Source organism: Littorina saxatilis, linkage group LG17 (assembly GCF_037325665.1).
Source record: "Littorina saxatilis isolate snail1 linkage group LG17, US_GU_Lsax_2.0, whole genome shotgun sequence".
NCBI lineage: Eukaryota > Metazoa > Mollusca > Gastropoda > Littorinimorpha > Littorinidae > Littorina > Littorina saxatilis.
This window is the reverse complement of record NC_090261.1, coordinates 45,216,812-45,233,894: the sequence shown is the minus strand read 5'-3', so window position 1 is coordinate 45,233,894 and position 17,083 is coordinate 45,216,812. Positions and strand designations below refer to the sequence as shown.

General features: G+C 41.5%; 1 protein-coding gene across 1 annotated transcript; it reads left to right on the top strand.

Annotated features, from left to right (window-relative positions):
- The first annotated feature begins 12 nt into the window (after positions 1-12).
- Positions 13-16,659, top strand: LOC138953203 (serologically defined colon cancer antigen 8 homolog). Its single transcript, XM_070324994.1, has 16 exons — positions 13-135; positions 708-940; positions 1,465-1,596; positions 2,132-2,254; positions 2,767-2,853; positions 3,261-3,325; positions 3,675-3,830; positions 4,487-4,625; positions 5,248-5,400; positions 7,562-7,696; positions 8,158-8,274; positions 8,954-9,082; positions 9,569-9,701; positions 10,092-10,209; positions 12,903-13,077; positions 13,472-16,659. Exons 1-16 carry the CDS (start codon positions 75-77, stop codon positions 13,748-13,750), a joined length of 2,235 nt encoding a protein of 744 aa, XP_070181095.1. The 5' UTR covers positions 13-74; the 3' UTR covers positions 13,751-16,659.
- The last annotated feature ends 424 nt before the right edge of the window (positions 16,660-17,083 follow it).

Below are 17,083 nucleotides of genomic sequence, written 5' to 3'. Positions count from 1 at the left end.
AGACGGCAACAAATTCCGACAACTTCACGGCAACATCCCAATCCGTCAATCAATGTGGCGGCGAGCAAATTAAGATGTATTACTTTGAGGAATACCCTGGCCAAGGGCAATCTGATCCACATCATGCAGTCAGAGGTTTGAATCTAGACCTTTATTTTCCAGTATTAACAATGTTCCAAGGCCAATGCATTTGTCTGCATGGCATAGTAGGCAGAAAAACTGATTGTTGACATGTTTAAACACATCATATCATTGTGGACTGTTTACGTTGATAGGTTGTTGTTGTTGTTAATGTGGCATGTGTTTGTGTGTGCGCGCGTATATATGCTGACGCAGATGATATAGTGTTATAAAATCATAAATGGTGAATGCATGATCCTGTAGATCATTTGTAAATTAGTAACATTTTGTGTGACATGTCAGTTGTCACTATGTGATCTATGATTATGAAGCATGGATCGATTTGACTGCCTCTTTTTTTTTTATATAGGATATATATATATATAGAAAGTTAGTTTTTGACATTCTGAGATTCAATCAGTGATTCACTGTGATGATAGAGCTAAGTACTAAGTAGGGAGATTAATTGCCTGAAAGGCAAAGGTGGCAGGTGGGGAGGAGAGTTGGTTGGGGTGTGTGAGAAGAGGAATCATATGACTAATTCATCCTTGAGATAACAATATTCATTAATTGTTACGTCATTTCAGACCGGGCAAACCAGAGCTATGAAGCTTTGCGTGAGACTCTCTCTGCGCCACCCCCACCCCCAGCTGCATCAGTGTCACCTGACACAAAGCAGAGACTGGCATCTTCTGTCCACCCGCGAGTCCTAACATGGCGAGATGGACAGGCCCACTTTTCTTCTCCACCTTCACTGCAGCCAGACTTTCAGTCCGGTTCCGCTGCACAGTCACTGCGATTGCTTCTGGACAGAACACAAGTGAGTATTTTGTTGTGAATAGGATTGTTCTCTCTCGCTTACTTAGAGCTGATCTTTGTCTTTTTCTTTCTTTGTCTCTCTCTCTCTCTCTCTCTCTCTCTCTCTCTCTCTCTCTCTCTCTCTCTCTCTCTCTCTCTCTCTCTCTCTCTCTCTCTCTCTCTATTCTTGCTTATCTATTACCCTCGATAATAAAGATTTTGTCTTGTCTTGTCTTGTCTTGTCTCTCTCACTCTCTCTCGCACACACCCAATCTAGTAGTCATTTTCATAAGTTAATACTCTAATAGGTATTCACGCTACAGAAATGGGATTTGTAGTAATGCTGATCCAAGATAAATATATGTGGTTTTTTTTCTGTCAATGTCAGTCTAAATACATCAAACAGCCCTGGCCCAATTTATGATGTCCAAATTCTAGACATTTCTAGTATAAATTGATCACCTCAAGTTACTCTTTCTAAAAGAGTATTTGTCATACAAGCTCACAACCAATTCAGTTCTTAAGTGCTATGCAATGTTTGTACAGGTGAGTCCAGGGGGAGAAGGTGGGGAACCACGACCGCAGCGAGATGCACCGAGTGCAGACGAAGTCAGCACACTACTGCAGCAGCACACAGCATACTCTCACCAGCTGGAGTCCGAGAACAGATACGTCAAGGTAGACTGCTACCTGTTTTATTCTAAGGAATCTCCTCAACCTTTCGATTGGTTTTGATTTTTTTATTCATTTTTTTTTTATCTATTTAAAAAAAATCTATTTATTTATTCATTTATTTGTTTATTTATTTATTTGTATGTTTATATATCATGTCTTTTCGTTGACATTGTTTTGCTTGACAGTTATTATTGTCATTGTGTTTTCACTTTTGCTCTTGTTGGGAACATCATTTGCCCTTTTTCTGAGCTGTGTCTGAAGGCTATTAGTGATTCCTCTTCTTCTCATGAACTTTTATTTGTAAATTGTATGGCATGTCACTGGTGATGTACTTCAGTTTAAAGTATAAATACATTTTGGTTGGACAGTTTGCATTAGTTAACTTGTAAAGCACATTTATTTTACACACTTTGTTAGGAGGAGAGGTAAGGTTAGACTATTGCACCATGAGGCAGTAATCTCTCTTCAATGAGTAATGATCAATGGATTAAATATATTTCTGTTTTAAAACTAATGCTGAGTTGTGTTGTGTCAACAGGAGGAGCTAGCAGTGCTGAGGCTGAAGCTGACAGAGCTGGTGGATGAGAACAAGCGACTGCACACAGAGCTGAAGACCACCGTCATACATGAAATCATGCGTGATGGAGGGGACCTTGTCAAGGTTACTTCAGTCACTTTCCTATGTGTGCTTTTTCCGTCGCGATATAACCTTCGTGGTTGAAAACGACGTTAAACACCAAATAAAGAAAGAAAGTGTGCTTTTTATGGCCGTCAACAGTATTTTTATTATTTTATGAACATTTTGAATGCCATCAAATCACAGAATGTGAGCATAAGTGAAAAGGACCAGAAGGAATGATGATAGAAAATCAGTGTGTGTGCATGTGCATCTGTGTGTGGGCGTGTGTGTTTACATGAATGCTTATGTGCTGCTAACGTGCACATTCTGTCACAATTATCTTACCTTTGTGATGACAAATGCTTGATGCCATGGGACAAAAACTAAGAAATGTAAAAAAGAAATGTAAATGTATCCTTGTTGAAGCTTGTTTAAATTTAATAAACTTTTAGACTGGCATGGGTCTTTTCTATAGAAACTGAAGGAAACGGCAGAAAGTAGCGTGATAAATACATATCTTTTCATAACAGAATGTGGAATTTTTGTGATTACAGTTTATGGGATCATTGGACGAGGGTCTGTCAGAGTCTATCACAACTGCAATGAACAGGCATGACTATAAACGCTGGCAAGTTGAATTGGTGAGAACCTGTTTCTGTCTCTGTGTCTCAACTGCTCTCTGTCTCTACAAACAATTTCTCTCTTGATCTGCCTGTTTGTCTCTCTTTCTGTCTCAGTTTTTGATCTGATGCAGTTTAGGTTAAACATGTACCTTGTACGTCAATCGTTTTAATGTTTTATTGATTCAGTTCAATTTTGATTCATGAGAGTGATACAGTTGTAAAGTTTTCATAGCTTATGTGAACTATATTGTGTTCAGAGATTTTCTTTGTTTGCATGTTTTTCTTGGTCTGTTGCCTTTTCTGCTTTATCGTTGTCCTTTCCTTGTGAATTTAAAGAATACGTTTCAGTTCTTTGAATATGTTTTTTGTGTGCATGAGGTTTATTCATTTTGTTCACGAAACTTTCATATTATTACTTTTTCCAGGAGCGGTTGAGTCGTCTTCATGCGGCAAAATGTGATCGTCTGGAAACACAGTTAAAACATTCAAAGTGAGTTTTAGAGAGTGTCTGTACTTTTCTTTTTTTCTTTTTTTATATATATAGGAGTTTTTGTGTGTGTGACTGTAACAAAACAACAACAGAGATATAATATTTTAAAATTGTTTAGTCTTCTTCAGTATGCATGTTAGGTTGTTTTTAATAATGAAACATCTATGCCTGTAGGTATTTTGTTTATTATTCTTGTAGTTTAGAGTACACATAGGTTTGGAAAAAAAAGACAAAAAGAAAGAATGAAGGAATGACAGAAAGAAGGAAAAAGATGAAGCAAGGATTCAAAAGGAAAAGACTAGATACACATTCTGAGATCATTTAATGCAGTTTCATGTTTTTCTCCCAGGTCTGAGGTGAACAGGCTAGAACAGGTTGTGGAGGACCTCAAGTCTCAGCTACGGATACACGAGTCTGTCCCTACACACGATGATGGCCTGGGAGACTTTGGCCTTTCTGCCACTGCACGGTCCAGTCTCCAGACCACCATAGATAGACTTACCAGGTAGGGTTTTGCTGTTATGTTCTGTTTTGAATATTTGCTGCAGATACATTTTACTTCATTTATGATTCCATTTCTTCACTGCAAGGTTTCTTTTTTTGGTATTTGTGAAATCTTATAATTATTCTTCAGAAAGGGAAAAAGGTACATTGTGCAGCATGAGTGATGGGCAAAAGCTTTAGAGTTATTTCATGTCTTCTAGATCGAGTGGTAAAAATATCAAAGCCTTTCTGAAAGATTAAAAAAAACCTGGTTGTACAAAACCACGATTACTGAGGAATTTTGTGGGCCTGATGTGCAGAGAGCAAGGTCAGTTATGTAAAGAATCAGTAATCACGCTAGTCGTTTTGCAAACCGGTATTTCCAAATTCCAGGAAGAACAGATCCCACAACAACCAGATATTAAGGAAGACTGATTTGTCAAACTAAAGTTCAACTACATAGCTATAACTTTATTTTGATTGAAAAAAACACCTGTCACATGCAATCAAAACCAATAGAGCATTAGAGGTGATGGAGTTAACACAGCTGTATTTCTTTTCCAGTGTTTTGAAATTATAACTGGAAACATACCGGAAATTTCAAGTAAATGCAAACACTGGGGAATGGTAGTTGAGGGGTTTGATTAGGTCACTGACAAAAGCTTTCATGTTGTGCAGGGAGCGAGATGAGATGTGCGAGAGAGTGGCGGCCCTGACAGCACAGAACCAGTCCCTGTCTCAGAGGGAAGAAGATCTGTATGAACAGGTCAAACGCAGCATTTCACTGGTTGAACAGGCCCAGCTGGAACAGACAGAGGTAAGGAGAAATGTTGTAAAACTCGTACCGTTTTGCTGTTGTCACAATCTAATGAAAAACAAAGCCCTATACAGTAGAACCCCCATTTTAAGATCCCCCCCCCCCCCTCCCCAACCCTAATTTAATATTTCTTTTTTTGTAAGCCTTGATTTTTCAGATTTTCTGGTTATAACCTCTGTAAATTAACCTTGGTTTTAAGACTCTCCCCTTTCTCAGAAAGGGAGGTTCCACTGTATCTTGCTTGTGTTGTACTAGTAGATCAGACCTATGTGACTTTGCAGGTCCGTTATTTCTGTATGTCTCACAATATTCCCTCTTTGCTCTTACTAGCATAACTGTGCAGCACATATTCTATTGTAGAAGAATTATTTCTGGAACGGAAGCTGTGAGACAAAACTACTGTTCTAAACTGGTTGCATGATGTTCTCAAGATCAGTGGCCTTCACTTTCACAAGAATATCATCAATCTTGTTTGAAAGGATACTTTCATAAGACTAAACAAAAGTCCTATGATCTTTGAGAACATCTGCATGTGTCCTGCACAGAAAGATCTCTTTGCGTCACAAAATGTTATACAAACTGGTTGAGAACATTTTGTAAAATGAAATGAACTGTGACCCAGGCTCTGGTCCAGAAAGAACAGTTGGGAGAGGAGCTGGCTCGCATGCGAGAGAGGTTTGAGGAACATGTGCGAGCATCACAGACGAAAATACAACAGGAGAGAGAGGCAGCTCGCCAAGAAAACCTGTTCCTGATTGATGATCTGCAGAAACAGGTGTGTGTCCGGTTGTCTTTAAGAATCCCCAAAGCTTGATGTATGACTGTTTGGGATGACAAATTGAATTGAAATTGGTTGAAATTATGTGCAGACCTGCTAGTGCCTTAACCCCCTCCGTGTGTACACGCAAGCACAAGACCAAGTGCGCATGGAAAAGATCCTGTAATCCATGTCAGAGTTTGGTGGGTTATAGAAACACAAAAATACCCAGCATGCCTCCCCCGAAAGCGGCATATGGTTGCCTGAATGGCGGTGTAAAAATAGTCATATACGTAAAAGCCCACTCTTGCAAAAACATGAGTGAACGTGGGAGTTTCAGCCCATGAACGAAGAAGAAATGTACACCCCTTATAGTATCACCGTGATAAAGATACTAAAGCATTGATGATGTATTGCCACTATTCATTACATTTAGTCAAGTATTGACTAAATGTTTTAACATAGAGGGGGGAATCGAGACGAGGGTCGTGGTGTGTGTGTGTGTCTGTGTGTCTGTGTGTCTGTGTGTGTGTGTGGAGCGATTCAGACCAAACTACTGGACCGATCTTTATGAAATTTGACATGAGAGTTCCTGGGAATGATATCCCCGGATGTTTTTTGACTCACATGCGAAGCAAAAGTGAGTCTATGTACTCACCCGAGTCGTCCGTCCGTCCGGACGTCCGGACGTCCGTCCGTCCGGAAAACTTTAACGTTGGATATTTCTTGGACACTATTCAGTCTATCAGTACCAAATTTGGCAAGATGGTGTATGATGACAAGGCCCCAAAAAACATACATAGCATCTTGACCTTGCTTCAAGGTCAAGGTCGCAGGGGCCATAAATGTTGCCTAAAAAACAGCTATTTTTCACATTTTCCCCATTTTCTCTGAAGTTTTTGAGATTCAATACCTCACCTATATATGATATATAGGGCAAAGTAAGCCCCATCTTTTGATACCAGTTTGGTTTACCTTGCTTCAAGGTCAAGGTCACAGGAGCTCTTCAAAGTTGGATTGTATACATATTTTGAAGTGACCTTGACCCTGAACTATGGAAGATAACTGTTTCAAACTTAAAAATTATGTGGGGCACATGTTATGCTTTCATCATGAGACACATTTGGTCACATATGATCAAGGTCAAGGTCACTTTGACCCTTATGAAATGTGACCAAAATAAGGTAGTGAACCACTAAAAGTGACCATATCTCATGGTAGAAAGAGCCAATAAGCACCATTGTACTTCCTATGTCTTGAATTAACAGCTTTGTGTTGCATGACCTTGGATGACCTTGACCTTGGGTCAAGGTCACATGTATTTTGGTAGGAAAAATGTGTAAAGCATGTGAGTCGTATGGGCTTTGCCCTTCTTGTTTCTTTTTTTCGATAAATGTCTTTGATGACGTCATATCCGGCTTTTTGTAAAAGTTGAGGCGGCACTGTCACACCCTCATTTTTCAATCAAATTGATTGAAATTTTGGCCAAGCAATCTTCGACGAAGGCCGGGGTTTGGTATTGCATTTCAGCTTGGTGGCTTAAAAACTAATGAGTGAGTTTGGTCATTAAAAATCAGAAACTTGTAATTAACATTATTTTTTTATTAAACGATCCAAAAACAATTTCAACTTATTCTTCGTCATTTTCTGATTCCAAAAACATATACATATGTTATATTTGGATTAAAAACAAGCTCTGAAAATTAAAAATATAAAAATTATGATCAAAATTAAATTTCCGAAATCGATTCAAAAACTATTTCATCTTATTCCTTGTCGGTTCCTGATTCCAAAAACATGTAGATATGATATGTTTGGATTAAAAACACGCTCAGAAAGTTAAAACGAAGAGAGGTACAGTAAAGCGTGCTGCCGCGCCAAACAGGCTCGTCACTTTCACTGCCTTTTGCACTAGCGGCGGACTACGTTCAGTTTCATTCTGTGAGTTCCACAGCTTGACTAAATGTAGTTATTTCGCCTTACGCGACTTGTTTTGTATTGTAAGGTCTTTCTCTAGAAGTTCAGGAGGGGTTAAGGTGTGTATGTGTGCTTGCTTTTTTGCAATGGAGTGAAAGTCACTAACGGTGTGGACTCTTTCCAGTTAAGATTTATCATTTAATAACCCATGGCTTAATTTATCTTTTCTCATGTCTAAGATTGTTATCTTATCGTGTTACAGCTGACAGAGCTGACTGCCCAGCATGCTTTAATCAAAGAAAAGTACGAGAAGGAAGTACGAGAGAAAGCCGAGCTGTCTGCCACTCTGCTGGAACTGAAAGGTCAACTGAGGGCGTGTGATCGAGAGGTCACAATTGTAAGTCATGTTGCACATTATTCCTAGCTGGAATGTTGACTGTTGAGCCAGAAGACCATGTGTATTTGGAATGGAGGGGGGGGGGGGGGGGGGTTACATGTGTGTAGCAGAAAAAGGGTTGTGATTTTGCTTAACTGGGAGAGACTGAGTGTATCTTGTCACAAGAAGGAAAGAAAAGAATTAGAAAAGGGAGTTGCGATTTTGCATAACTGGGAGAGACGGAGTGTATTTTGTCGCGAGAAGGAAAGAAAAGAATTAGAAAAGGGAGTTGCGATTTTGCTTAACTGGGAGAGATGGAGTGTATCTTGTCGCGAGAAGGAAAGAAAAGAATTAGAAAATAGCAAAAGTTTTGAAACGAAAGCATGTTGTGAGAGTTCAGCTTATAGTGTGACACTTCTCTGAGAAGTTGTATGTGAATCTGAGTAAGTGTCTTGAAACACAGCATTTCATGCATTTTGCAGGCAGCAGAAAACTACAGGGCGCACTCCACCAACGCCACCCTGCAGAGAAGTTCTGCTACGCAAGAGGCTGATAGGACGAGAACTGAGTACCAGCAGCTGCAAAGAGAAAGAGACCAGGTATGTCTTGTAATTTGTAATAGAGATACACACAAGTATGGGGCAAGAAAATGACTTTCATTCGACAAGGATGAAAGTCAATTGTTCATTTCAATGCTTCTTGTTTTCTCAGGTGCCAGGAAAACTTGTTTCCCATGACTCGCACTTACTGTTGCTGTTATAGTTAGAGCGCTTACCTCCCTTTGTGTTATAATATTAGATTATGACTTTCATCAATATGTCTGTAATTTCTATCAAGTGAGCAGTGGCGTGGTGGTAAGACGTCGGCCTCCTAATGGGGAGGTCGTGAGTTCGAATCCTGGTCGCTGCCGCCTGGTGGGTTAAGAGTGAAGATTTTTCCGATCTCCCAGGTCAACTTATGTGCAGACCTGCTAGTGACTTAACCTCCTTCGTGTGTACACGCAAGCACAAGACCCAGTGCGCATGGAAAAGATCCTGTAACCCATGTCAGAGTTCAGTGGGTTATAGAAACATGAAAATACCCAGCATGCCTCCCTTGAAATCGGCGTATGCTGCCTGAATGGCGGGGTAAAAACGGTCATACACGTAAAAATCCACTCATGCTAAAAACATGAGGGAACGTGGGAGTCTAAGCCCATGAACGAAAAAGAAGAAGAAGAAGGTTGTAGCATATTTTGAAAGAAAGAGACGAGATGAAAACATTCTGTTGTTGTTTCAGGAGCGTAAAATACTGCAGACAGAAATAACAACACTGAAGAGGAGACTGCATAAGGCAGAACATGATCTGTTGAATGCCAAAGAGGAGTGCCTGCATCTCACAAACAACACCTCTGCTTTGGAACGAGAGGTAGTGTATTATGTCTTAGCATGCATCTGATTTTTGGCGTGAAGGTTTGTGAAAATGATGATTGGATTCTGTCAGTTTGGGCGTATTATTTCCTAGCGGTCCACCTAAGCAGGCAATTTTTCTTCCATCTTTGCGAAGTTGTGTGCTCTGTAGAACTTGGCACTTTTAGCAGAAAATACTTTGTGTGTGCTGTACAACCTGAAGATCACTTTTAAATCTTCACGCTTTCAGTGAAAAGGGTATTCATAAAAATGATGGCACACCTCCATCTTTCTGACACAAGCTGGCAGACTTCCAGTTCCATACTTCAAAATACACATGCGCACACACACACCTGCACTTTCTCTCTTTCTCTCTTTTCCTCTCGCTGCTGTCGTTACAGCCGCGACTTAAGCTTTCACTGCCTTCTCAATTTTTATATTATGCCACGAAAAAAAGAGCCATTGACCTTTGGCACAAATATCATATTGATTATCTCCTTGACAGCTCCATCTTGCCAAGTTGGCAAGGGAAGGAATAGAGCGAGGACGTTCCGATGACCTGAAGCTGATCACACGCCAGGCCAGTGAACGAGAGGAAAAGCTGAGAGCTGCCATGGAGGATGCCGAAGATAAACATTGTGAGTTATTAGTTACCTGGCTGGTGTTCGAAAATAGAAATGTTGCTATGTTTAAAGACTCCATAGATAGGACTCATTGAAAGTGAAAGTGTCCGTTTTGTGTCTTTTTAAGTTTGCTGAGAAAGGAGTTTGATCTTTGATTGGTCTTGAAATGATAATTGCATACAACTCGTCAAATTTGATTAACTGTTCATTTTTCACTTATTTTTTTTCTATTAACTCAAAGGAGCAATGATGTCAGGAGAAAAATGTTACTCAGTGCTTCTGTTTCTGTCATCTTTTCTTTTGCCGGTAGTGTTGAGCTATGCGGTTTCTGTTGATAGTGTAATGCGGTAATGTGCTAGTATGTGTGTGCCCAGCAGTAAAGAGAATGATTTGTTTGACTTTCAGCTCAACAAGTGCATGAGATGGACTCCATGCTGCACAGGCAGAACAAGCTGATCCTCAAACTGCGGGAGGAGTGCAAGCGACAAGCTGTGCAACTTGACAAAATTACCAAGAAATACAGGTCAGTTATGATTGTTTTGGTTTGTTTCTTTGATAATTTGTTTGTTTGTTTTTGTGGTTGTTTTTGTTCTTTGGGTGGGTTTTTTCTGCGTTCTCACTTTACTTCACTAGATTTTGCTTGAGGATTTCTTTGAGCTCAGGAACACATTATTGTTTTGTAAATGCTCATGAATCAGTTTTAGCATATGTAACTTGACTTGACCTTTTTGGTCTTTGGATGTACAGCAGTCCCTGCAATGTACGGCCCCCGGCGTGAGCAGACACCTGACATGTACGGACACATTTGCTCGGCACGGAGTGTTTTCCTTCTATATTTGCCCCCCCTTAAACGGACACCTGCAAAACGTGGACGCGGACACTCATTTTCGGTCCCAACAGCAGGTCATACCTCCAATGTACGGACAGACCATCGTCAAATTTTCACCACAACAAAATCGATAACAGAGCAGTCCGGCTCTTGGTACAAAGATCACAGCCGCAATGGCGTGACGACAGTCACTGGTAACTTGAGTGCACCTGTACCCATCAGGAGGGGGGGGGGGGGGGGTAGTTTTGGTCAGGAGTGGAGTAGATGCGAAGATGCCAACATGAAACTGCACTGTGCTCATTATTCTTGTCTGTTGGACGTAAACAACAGAATTACAGAAACCACAGTCGATGAAGGTCCTGAGCGAAAGAGAGTGAAAAACCGGCCACAGTTCTCAGCATCGTGTGTCTGTGTGTAACCTCTTTCATTGACAAGATACTCTTGTTTCCCCTCAGCCTTGACCAGTGAGTCGGTTGCCTAATCTGTGAACCCTTCAGTTGTCTTGCTTTGTCAAAAGTTACGACACAGTCAACTGGTTTTGCTCTGAGTGAACAGTTGGAGCTGACCTCTCTGGCCACAGCCCCAAACAGTACATGGCTGGAGGGAGTGAGAGAGAGAGGGAGGGAGGGGGGGGGTGGAGGGGTAGCTGGCTAAACTCGGTGGGGTGTCCGGTGTCACTGCATGTCAGCAGGAACAGCATTGGAGAGAAATAGAGAGGTGTACTCTTCCACACAATTTCCAAGCATCAGTTGTCACGGTTTGGTGTAGGCATTTAGTGAGGGAGAGTGAGAGCTGTGTTATGTACAGTGTATTTCCGACTGAAGAGTGAAAAGTCACTGCCATGCCACATGATCGGCATGCAGTCAATAAAGCCAGACAAGATGAAAATAAATTACATGATTATGACTGTACAGCAGTCTCTCTCATGAGCGGACACCCTTGGGCCATAGCAAAACTGTCCGTACATTGCAGGTGTCCGGTCACGGGAGGGGTGACCACACCACCCCCTCCCCCATACACTCACACAGAGACACACAAACAACAGGATTGAGTCTATGCTAATCACTTCTTGTGGCTACTAAACAATAACAATAAACTCCTAATACTTTTTTAAACATTCTGTAAAAATGATTTGTATGAAAAGTGTTGAAAAGAAGAGATAAAATAAATCCTCAAGGCAGTGAACACACACTCACCATGCACTGACATACTAAAGCAGCCACACAAACACAGCACAGAGGAGCGTGTGCAGATGCTTTGCAAGAATAAGCTTGAAAACCAGTTTGAATAAATAGCAGCAGATAGAGCTGCATGTCATAATCATGTAATTTATTTTCTTCTTGTCTGGCTTTATTGACTGCATGCCGATCATGTGGCATGGCAGTGACTTTTCACTCTTCAGTCAGAAATACACTGAACATAACACAGCTCCCACTCTCCCTCACTAATGCCTACCCCAAGCCGTGACAACTGATGCTTGGAAATTGTGTGGAAGAGTACACCTCTCTATTTCTCTCCAATGGTCTTCCTGCTGACATGCATGTGACACCGGACACCCCACAGAGTTTAGCCAGCTATCCCTCCACCCCCCCCCCCTCCCTTTTTCTCACTCCCTCCAGCCATGTACTGTTTGGGGCTGTGGCCAGAGAGGCCAGCTGCACTGTTCACTCAGAGCAAAACCAGTTGACTGTGTCGTAACTTTTGACAAAGCAAGACAACTGAAGGGTTCACAGATTAGGCAACCGACTCACTGGTCAAGGCTGAGGGGAAGCAAGAGTATCTTGTCAATGAAAGAGTTTACGCACAGACACACGATGCTGAGAAGTGTGGCCGGTTTTTCACTCTCTTTTGCTCAGGACCTTCATCGACTGTGGTTTCTGTTGTTTACGTCCAACAGACAAGAATAAAGAGCACAGTGCAGTTTCATGTTGGCATCTTCGCATGTACTCCACTCCTGACTAAAACTACCCCCCCTCCTGATGGGTACACGTGCACTGAAGTTATCAGTGACTGTCATCACGCCATTGCGGCTGTGATCTTTGTACCAAGAGCTGGACTGCTCTGTTATCGATTTTGTTGTGGTGAAAATTTGACGATGGTCTGTCCGTACATTGGAGGTATGACCTGCTGTTGGGACCGAAAATGAGTGTCCGCGTCCACGTTTTGCAGGTGTCCGTTTAAGGGGGGGCAAATATAGAAGGAAAACACTCCGTGCCGAGCAAATGTGTCCGTACATGTCAGGTGTCCGCTCACGCCGGGGGCCGTACATTGCAGGGACTGCTGTACATGCATGAACAGTTCTCCTCGTACAGTTTCCTAGTAATTATTACAAGCAATAGATACAAAGCTTAAATTGTATATATTTTCCTTGTCGCTTTCCCCTCTAGATCTCAGAACACCAAACTGAAGAATGAGGCAGACCTGGCAACACAGAAGTTGGAGAAGACGCTGACTCGACTCAACATTCTAGACGACCAGGCAGATCAACATGGGTGTGTCCACAACAAAATGGCTGCCAGGCTAAAGGCCATGGATGAACATGCACAGGCTCAAGCAACACAGGTAGGATTAGAACTATCTCTAGGAAAGCATTGGAATGTGTGTTTGTTTTTTCTGTGTGTATATGTGTGTAAGGGGGTTGGAGGTGGGGGAGGGAAGGGAGAAAGTTGGCTGGTTGAGGGTTGGAGGAGGATGACATTTGTCTGTGTCTTCTTTTCCCGAATTAATGTTAAAATATAAGGTAGTGATGAATTCTTCCCGCTTGATGGATTGGCTGATGGTAAAAGGTGGGAGGGCGGAGGTATGTTGGTTTTGTGGATTGATTCATTGATTGAATTTATGTTTAGTAAGACAATAAGCTATATTTGACAGTGAACGCAGCCAGCACTTTAGTTATTGTGTATGGTAAAAGCAGTCAACATGCACTACATTACAATGTACAACTCTCTCATTTCAGCTGATGGAGATCCTAGCTGCCAACAGCAAACTGTCCCGTGACCGCCAGATCTTAGCCAAAGAAGTGGAGTTTCTTCGTACACAGCTCAGTCGTATTAACACAACAGAAGTCATCCGTCTGAACTCATCTTCCAAACCCCTTGTGGATGACATTCTGAATGGTCTCACCAAGCTAGAGAGAGACGGATCACCAGTGATAGATGGCCTGAAACTGAGGGAATTGACAAAAACACCTGCAGAGCTGGACGATGAAACCGATTCAAGGGATGATTTGGAGTGACTGTTCATGTGAAGAGTGTTAGAGAGTGTGTTTGGTGAACTGATACGAATGCACAGGCAGCAACTGATGCTACACTTGTGACCCTAGAGTTCAACACTATGAAAAAATCATACAAAACTAGAGCAAAAGTAAAACAAATCTGCCGAGGACAATAAGGGCAAGAGAAAAGATATTGGTTGTGCAAAGACGTTAACCTAGAGATTCAACAGGAAAACCAGAAATAGCTGACGGAAAAAAAAGGTTGGGATATGGTGGTGGTAGTGTTTTTTCGGGGCTTTATTCAGTGTTTGTTTCTTCATTATTATGGGACATTCGTCTGAATGTAGTTCACACATTCTATGTGCCTGAAAACATTTTGCTGTGACGGAAGATTCGAAGGAAATATGGGTTGTCGAGAAACAAGGAGAAAGACGGCATGGGATGAAACTTTTAGCCGCAATCCATAAATAGGTCATGTTGATGTATCAGATTCCTATTCGGTACTGTTGAACCCCCCACCCCCACTCCTTCAAAGATTAAAACAAATCTGACTTTACTGGGCTCCCCGCAGACACTCCACCTAGAGAGTCCTGGGACCCCCAACTTTAATGTATAGGGGCCCTTGTACCTCCTCAGTGGATCTTTAGAGGGTCCAATGACCATGAGGTTTATAATTCTTGCTTTCAGAAGGCACATTCCTCATCAACACATTATCTTTGGAGCGGTAATGCCGACTTTTGGAAATCCTCTGAGCCATGATTTATAGATGTTTTGAACAAAAATCTGAAAAAGCAAGGTCTTGAAATTTGGGAGTCTTAAATTGGAAGGGTCTTAAAAGGGGGGTTTCAGCACTGGATCTTGCCCTGACCAGTAAAGTGCTCCTAGGATACTTCAGTGTTTTAAGTTTTCCTTCAGGTGTCCAAAGTTCGGACAAGTCTTGGTTTTTCAAGAGAATAACTCAACTGGGGCGGGGATATAGCTCAGTTGGTAGCGCGCTGGATTTGTATTCAGTTGGCCGCTGTCAGCGTGAGTTCGATCCCAGGTTCGGCGGAAATTTATTTCAGAGTCAACTTTGTGTGCAGACTCTCTTCGGTGTCCGAACCCTCCCCCCGTGTACACTACATTGGGTGTGCACGTTAAAGATCCCACGATTGACAAAAGGGTCTTTCCTGGCAAAAATTGCTTAGGCACAGTTAATAATTGTCTACCTATACCCGTGTGACTTGGAATAATAGGCCGTGAAAGGTAAATATGCGCCGAAATGGCTGCAATCTACTGGCCGTATAAAATTTCATCTCACACGGCATCACTGCAGAGCGCCTAGAACTGTACCCACGGAATATGCGCGATATAAGCGTCATTGATTGATTGATTGAACTCCTTGTTGCATTGCGCGACTACTTGACTGGCTAAATTCATGGGCACAGAAAATATGCAGATGTAGTGTATTCAGATGATACATTGTAGCCCTGGGTGACAGTAGGCAAAGGACTAAAGCTGACAGATCAGATTATGTGGCAGTGGCAGTAAGGGAGACAACTGATTCTGTCTGAGACAGTGCATGAGTGCGATATCAGATGTTCACAGGTCTACTTTTGATTACATTTTTTGGTAGTATTTTTCCCATTCTGTCAGATTGGTGTCAGATTGTTAGCAGACAGGGTTCATGCTTTTTTGACTCACATGCGAAGCAAAAATGAGTCTATGTACTCACCCGAGTCGTCCGTCCGTCCGTCCGTCCGTCCATCCCGGCATCCGTCCGTCCGTCCGGAAAACTTTAACGTTGGATATTTCTTGGACACTATTAAGTCTATCAACACCTGATGTGGCCTGATGGTGTATGGTTACAAGATCTCAAAAAACATGTGCGGCAACTTGACCTCACTTCAAGTTCAAGGTCACAGGGGCCGTAATTGTTGTCTTAAAAACGACCATTTTTCACATTTTCGCATTTTTTTCTGAAGTTATCGAGAATGGCAACCTTAGCTATGTATGCTATACAGGGCAATGTAAGCCCTATCTTTGGACACCAGTTTGGTTGACCTTGCTTCAAGGTCAAGGTTGCAAGGGTCCTTTAAAGTTGGATTGTATACATATTTTGAAGTGACCTTGACCCTGAACTATGGAAGATAACTGTTTCAAACTTAAAAATTATGTGGGGCACATGTTATGCTTTCATCATGAGACACATTTGGTCACATATGATTAAGGTCAAGGTCACTTTGACCCTTATGAAATGTGACCAAAATAAGGTAGTGAACCACTAAAAGTGACCATATCTCATGGTAGAAAGAGCCAATAAGCACCATTGTACTTCCTATGTCTTGAATTAACAGCTTTGTGTTGCATGACCTTGGATGACCTTGACCTTGGGTCAAGGTCACATGTATTTTGGTAGGAAAAATGTGTAAAGCAGTTCTTAGTGTATGATGTCATTGCTAGGTTTAGTTATTTGACCTTGAATGTAAAGGTCAAGGTCAAGCATGTGAGTCGTATGGGCTTTGCCCTTCTTGTTAAATGTTGTTTAGTACCTCCTGCTGGATTTGGGGTGAAGAGTGAGTGAGAGTAGAGTGTCAAGGCCACAAAAAAGAGATTATATTTTGAAGATAGATCTGCATTCTTTTTATTTGAATACGCATCCACGTGTAGAACTTTTTTAAGGGTGTTTACTCCTGATTATATTAACCTGCTGCATGATAGCACATGACATTTCAGCTATGGTTGGATGATGAAAGTCATTCCATTTTACCGTGATATTTTTTACCTATACAATCTGAGTGAATGTTTAGCGAGATATGTATATGTACCGTATTTCAATTATTTATTTGCATGTGTAAATAGTGACTTGTCTTTTCAGAGAGACTAGGTGGTAGTCTAACTGTGCATATGTGTTACGATGGCAAAGTAACAAATAAAGTGTTTTAAAGTTTCTCTTTGGTGTTGTGTGAATTTACAGAGAGTTTACTCCATGCCTGAGGAAGATAACTTGCAGATGCATATTACAACAAATGTTGACAGAGGTTTTTGACAGATTCAGGCAACAATTAGGTCATGGAAGAGAACAGAAGTTCAATCATATGAAATTCCTACATAAATACAATGTGTATTGACATTTATGGGAAGAAAACACATCTAGTTTCAGTGTGTCAATGTCAACAAGCATTGACCTTAACGGGGTCAAGAAATCCGTTTCGTGGCCGTGGTGACACAGGGGTGGGACATGGATACCATCTCTAGGTCTGCACAAGCAGTTGACCGTGTCCAACCCAGGCCGGATTCTAATCCGTGACCTTAAAGGTGGTCGTCTACATTTTTTGCTTTTTTTCAATAATCTTATGGTTAGATTTCGATAAA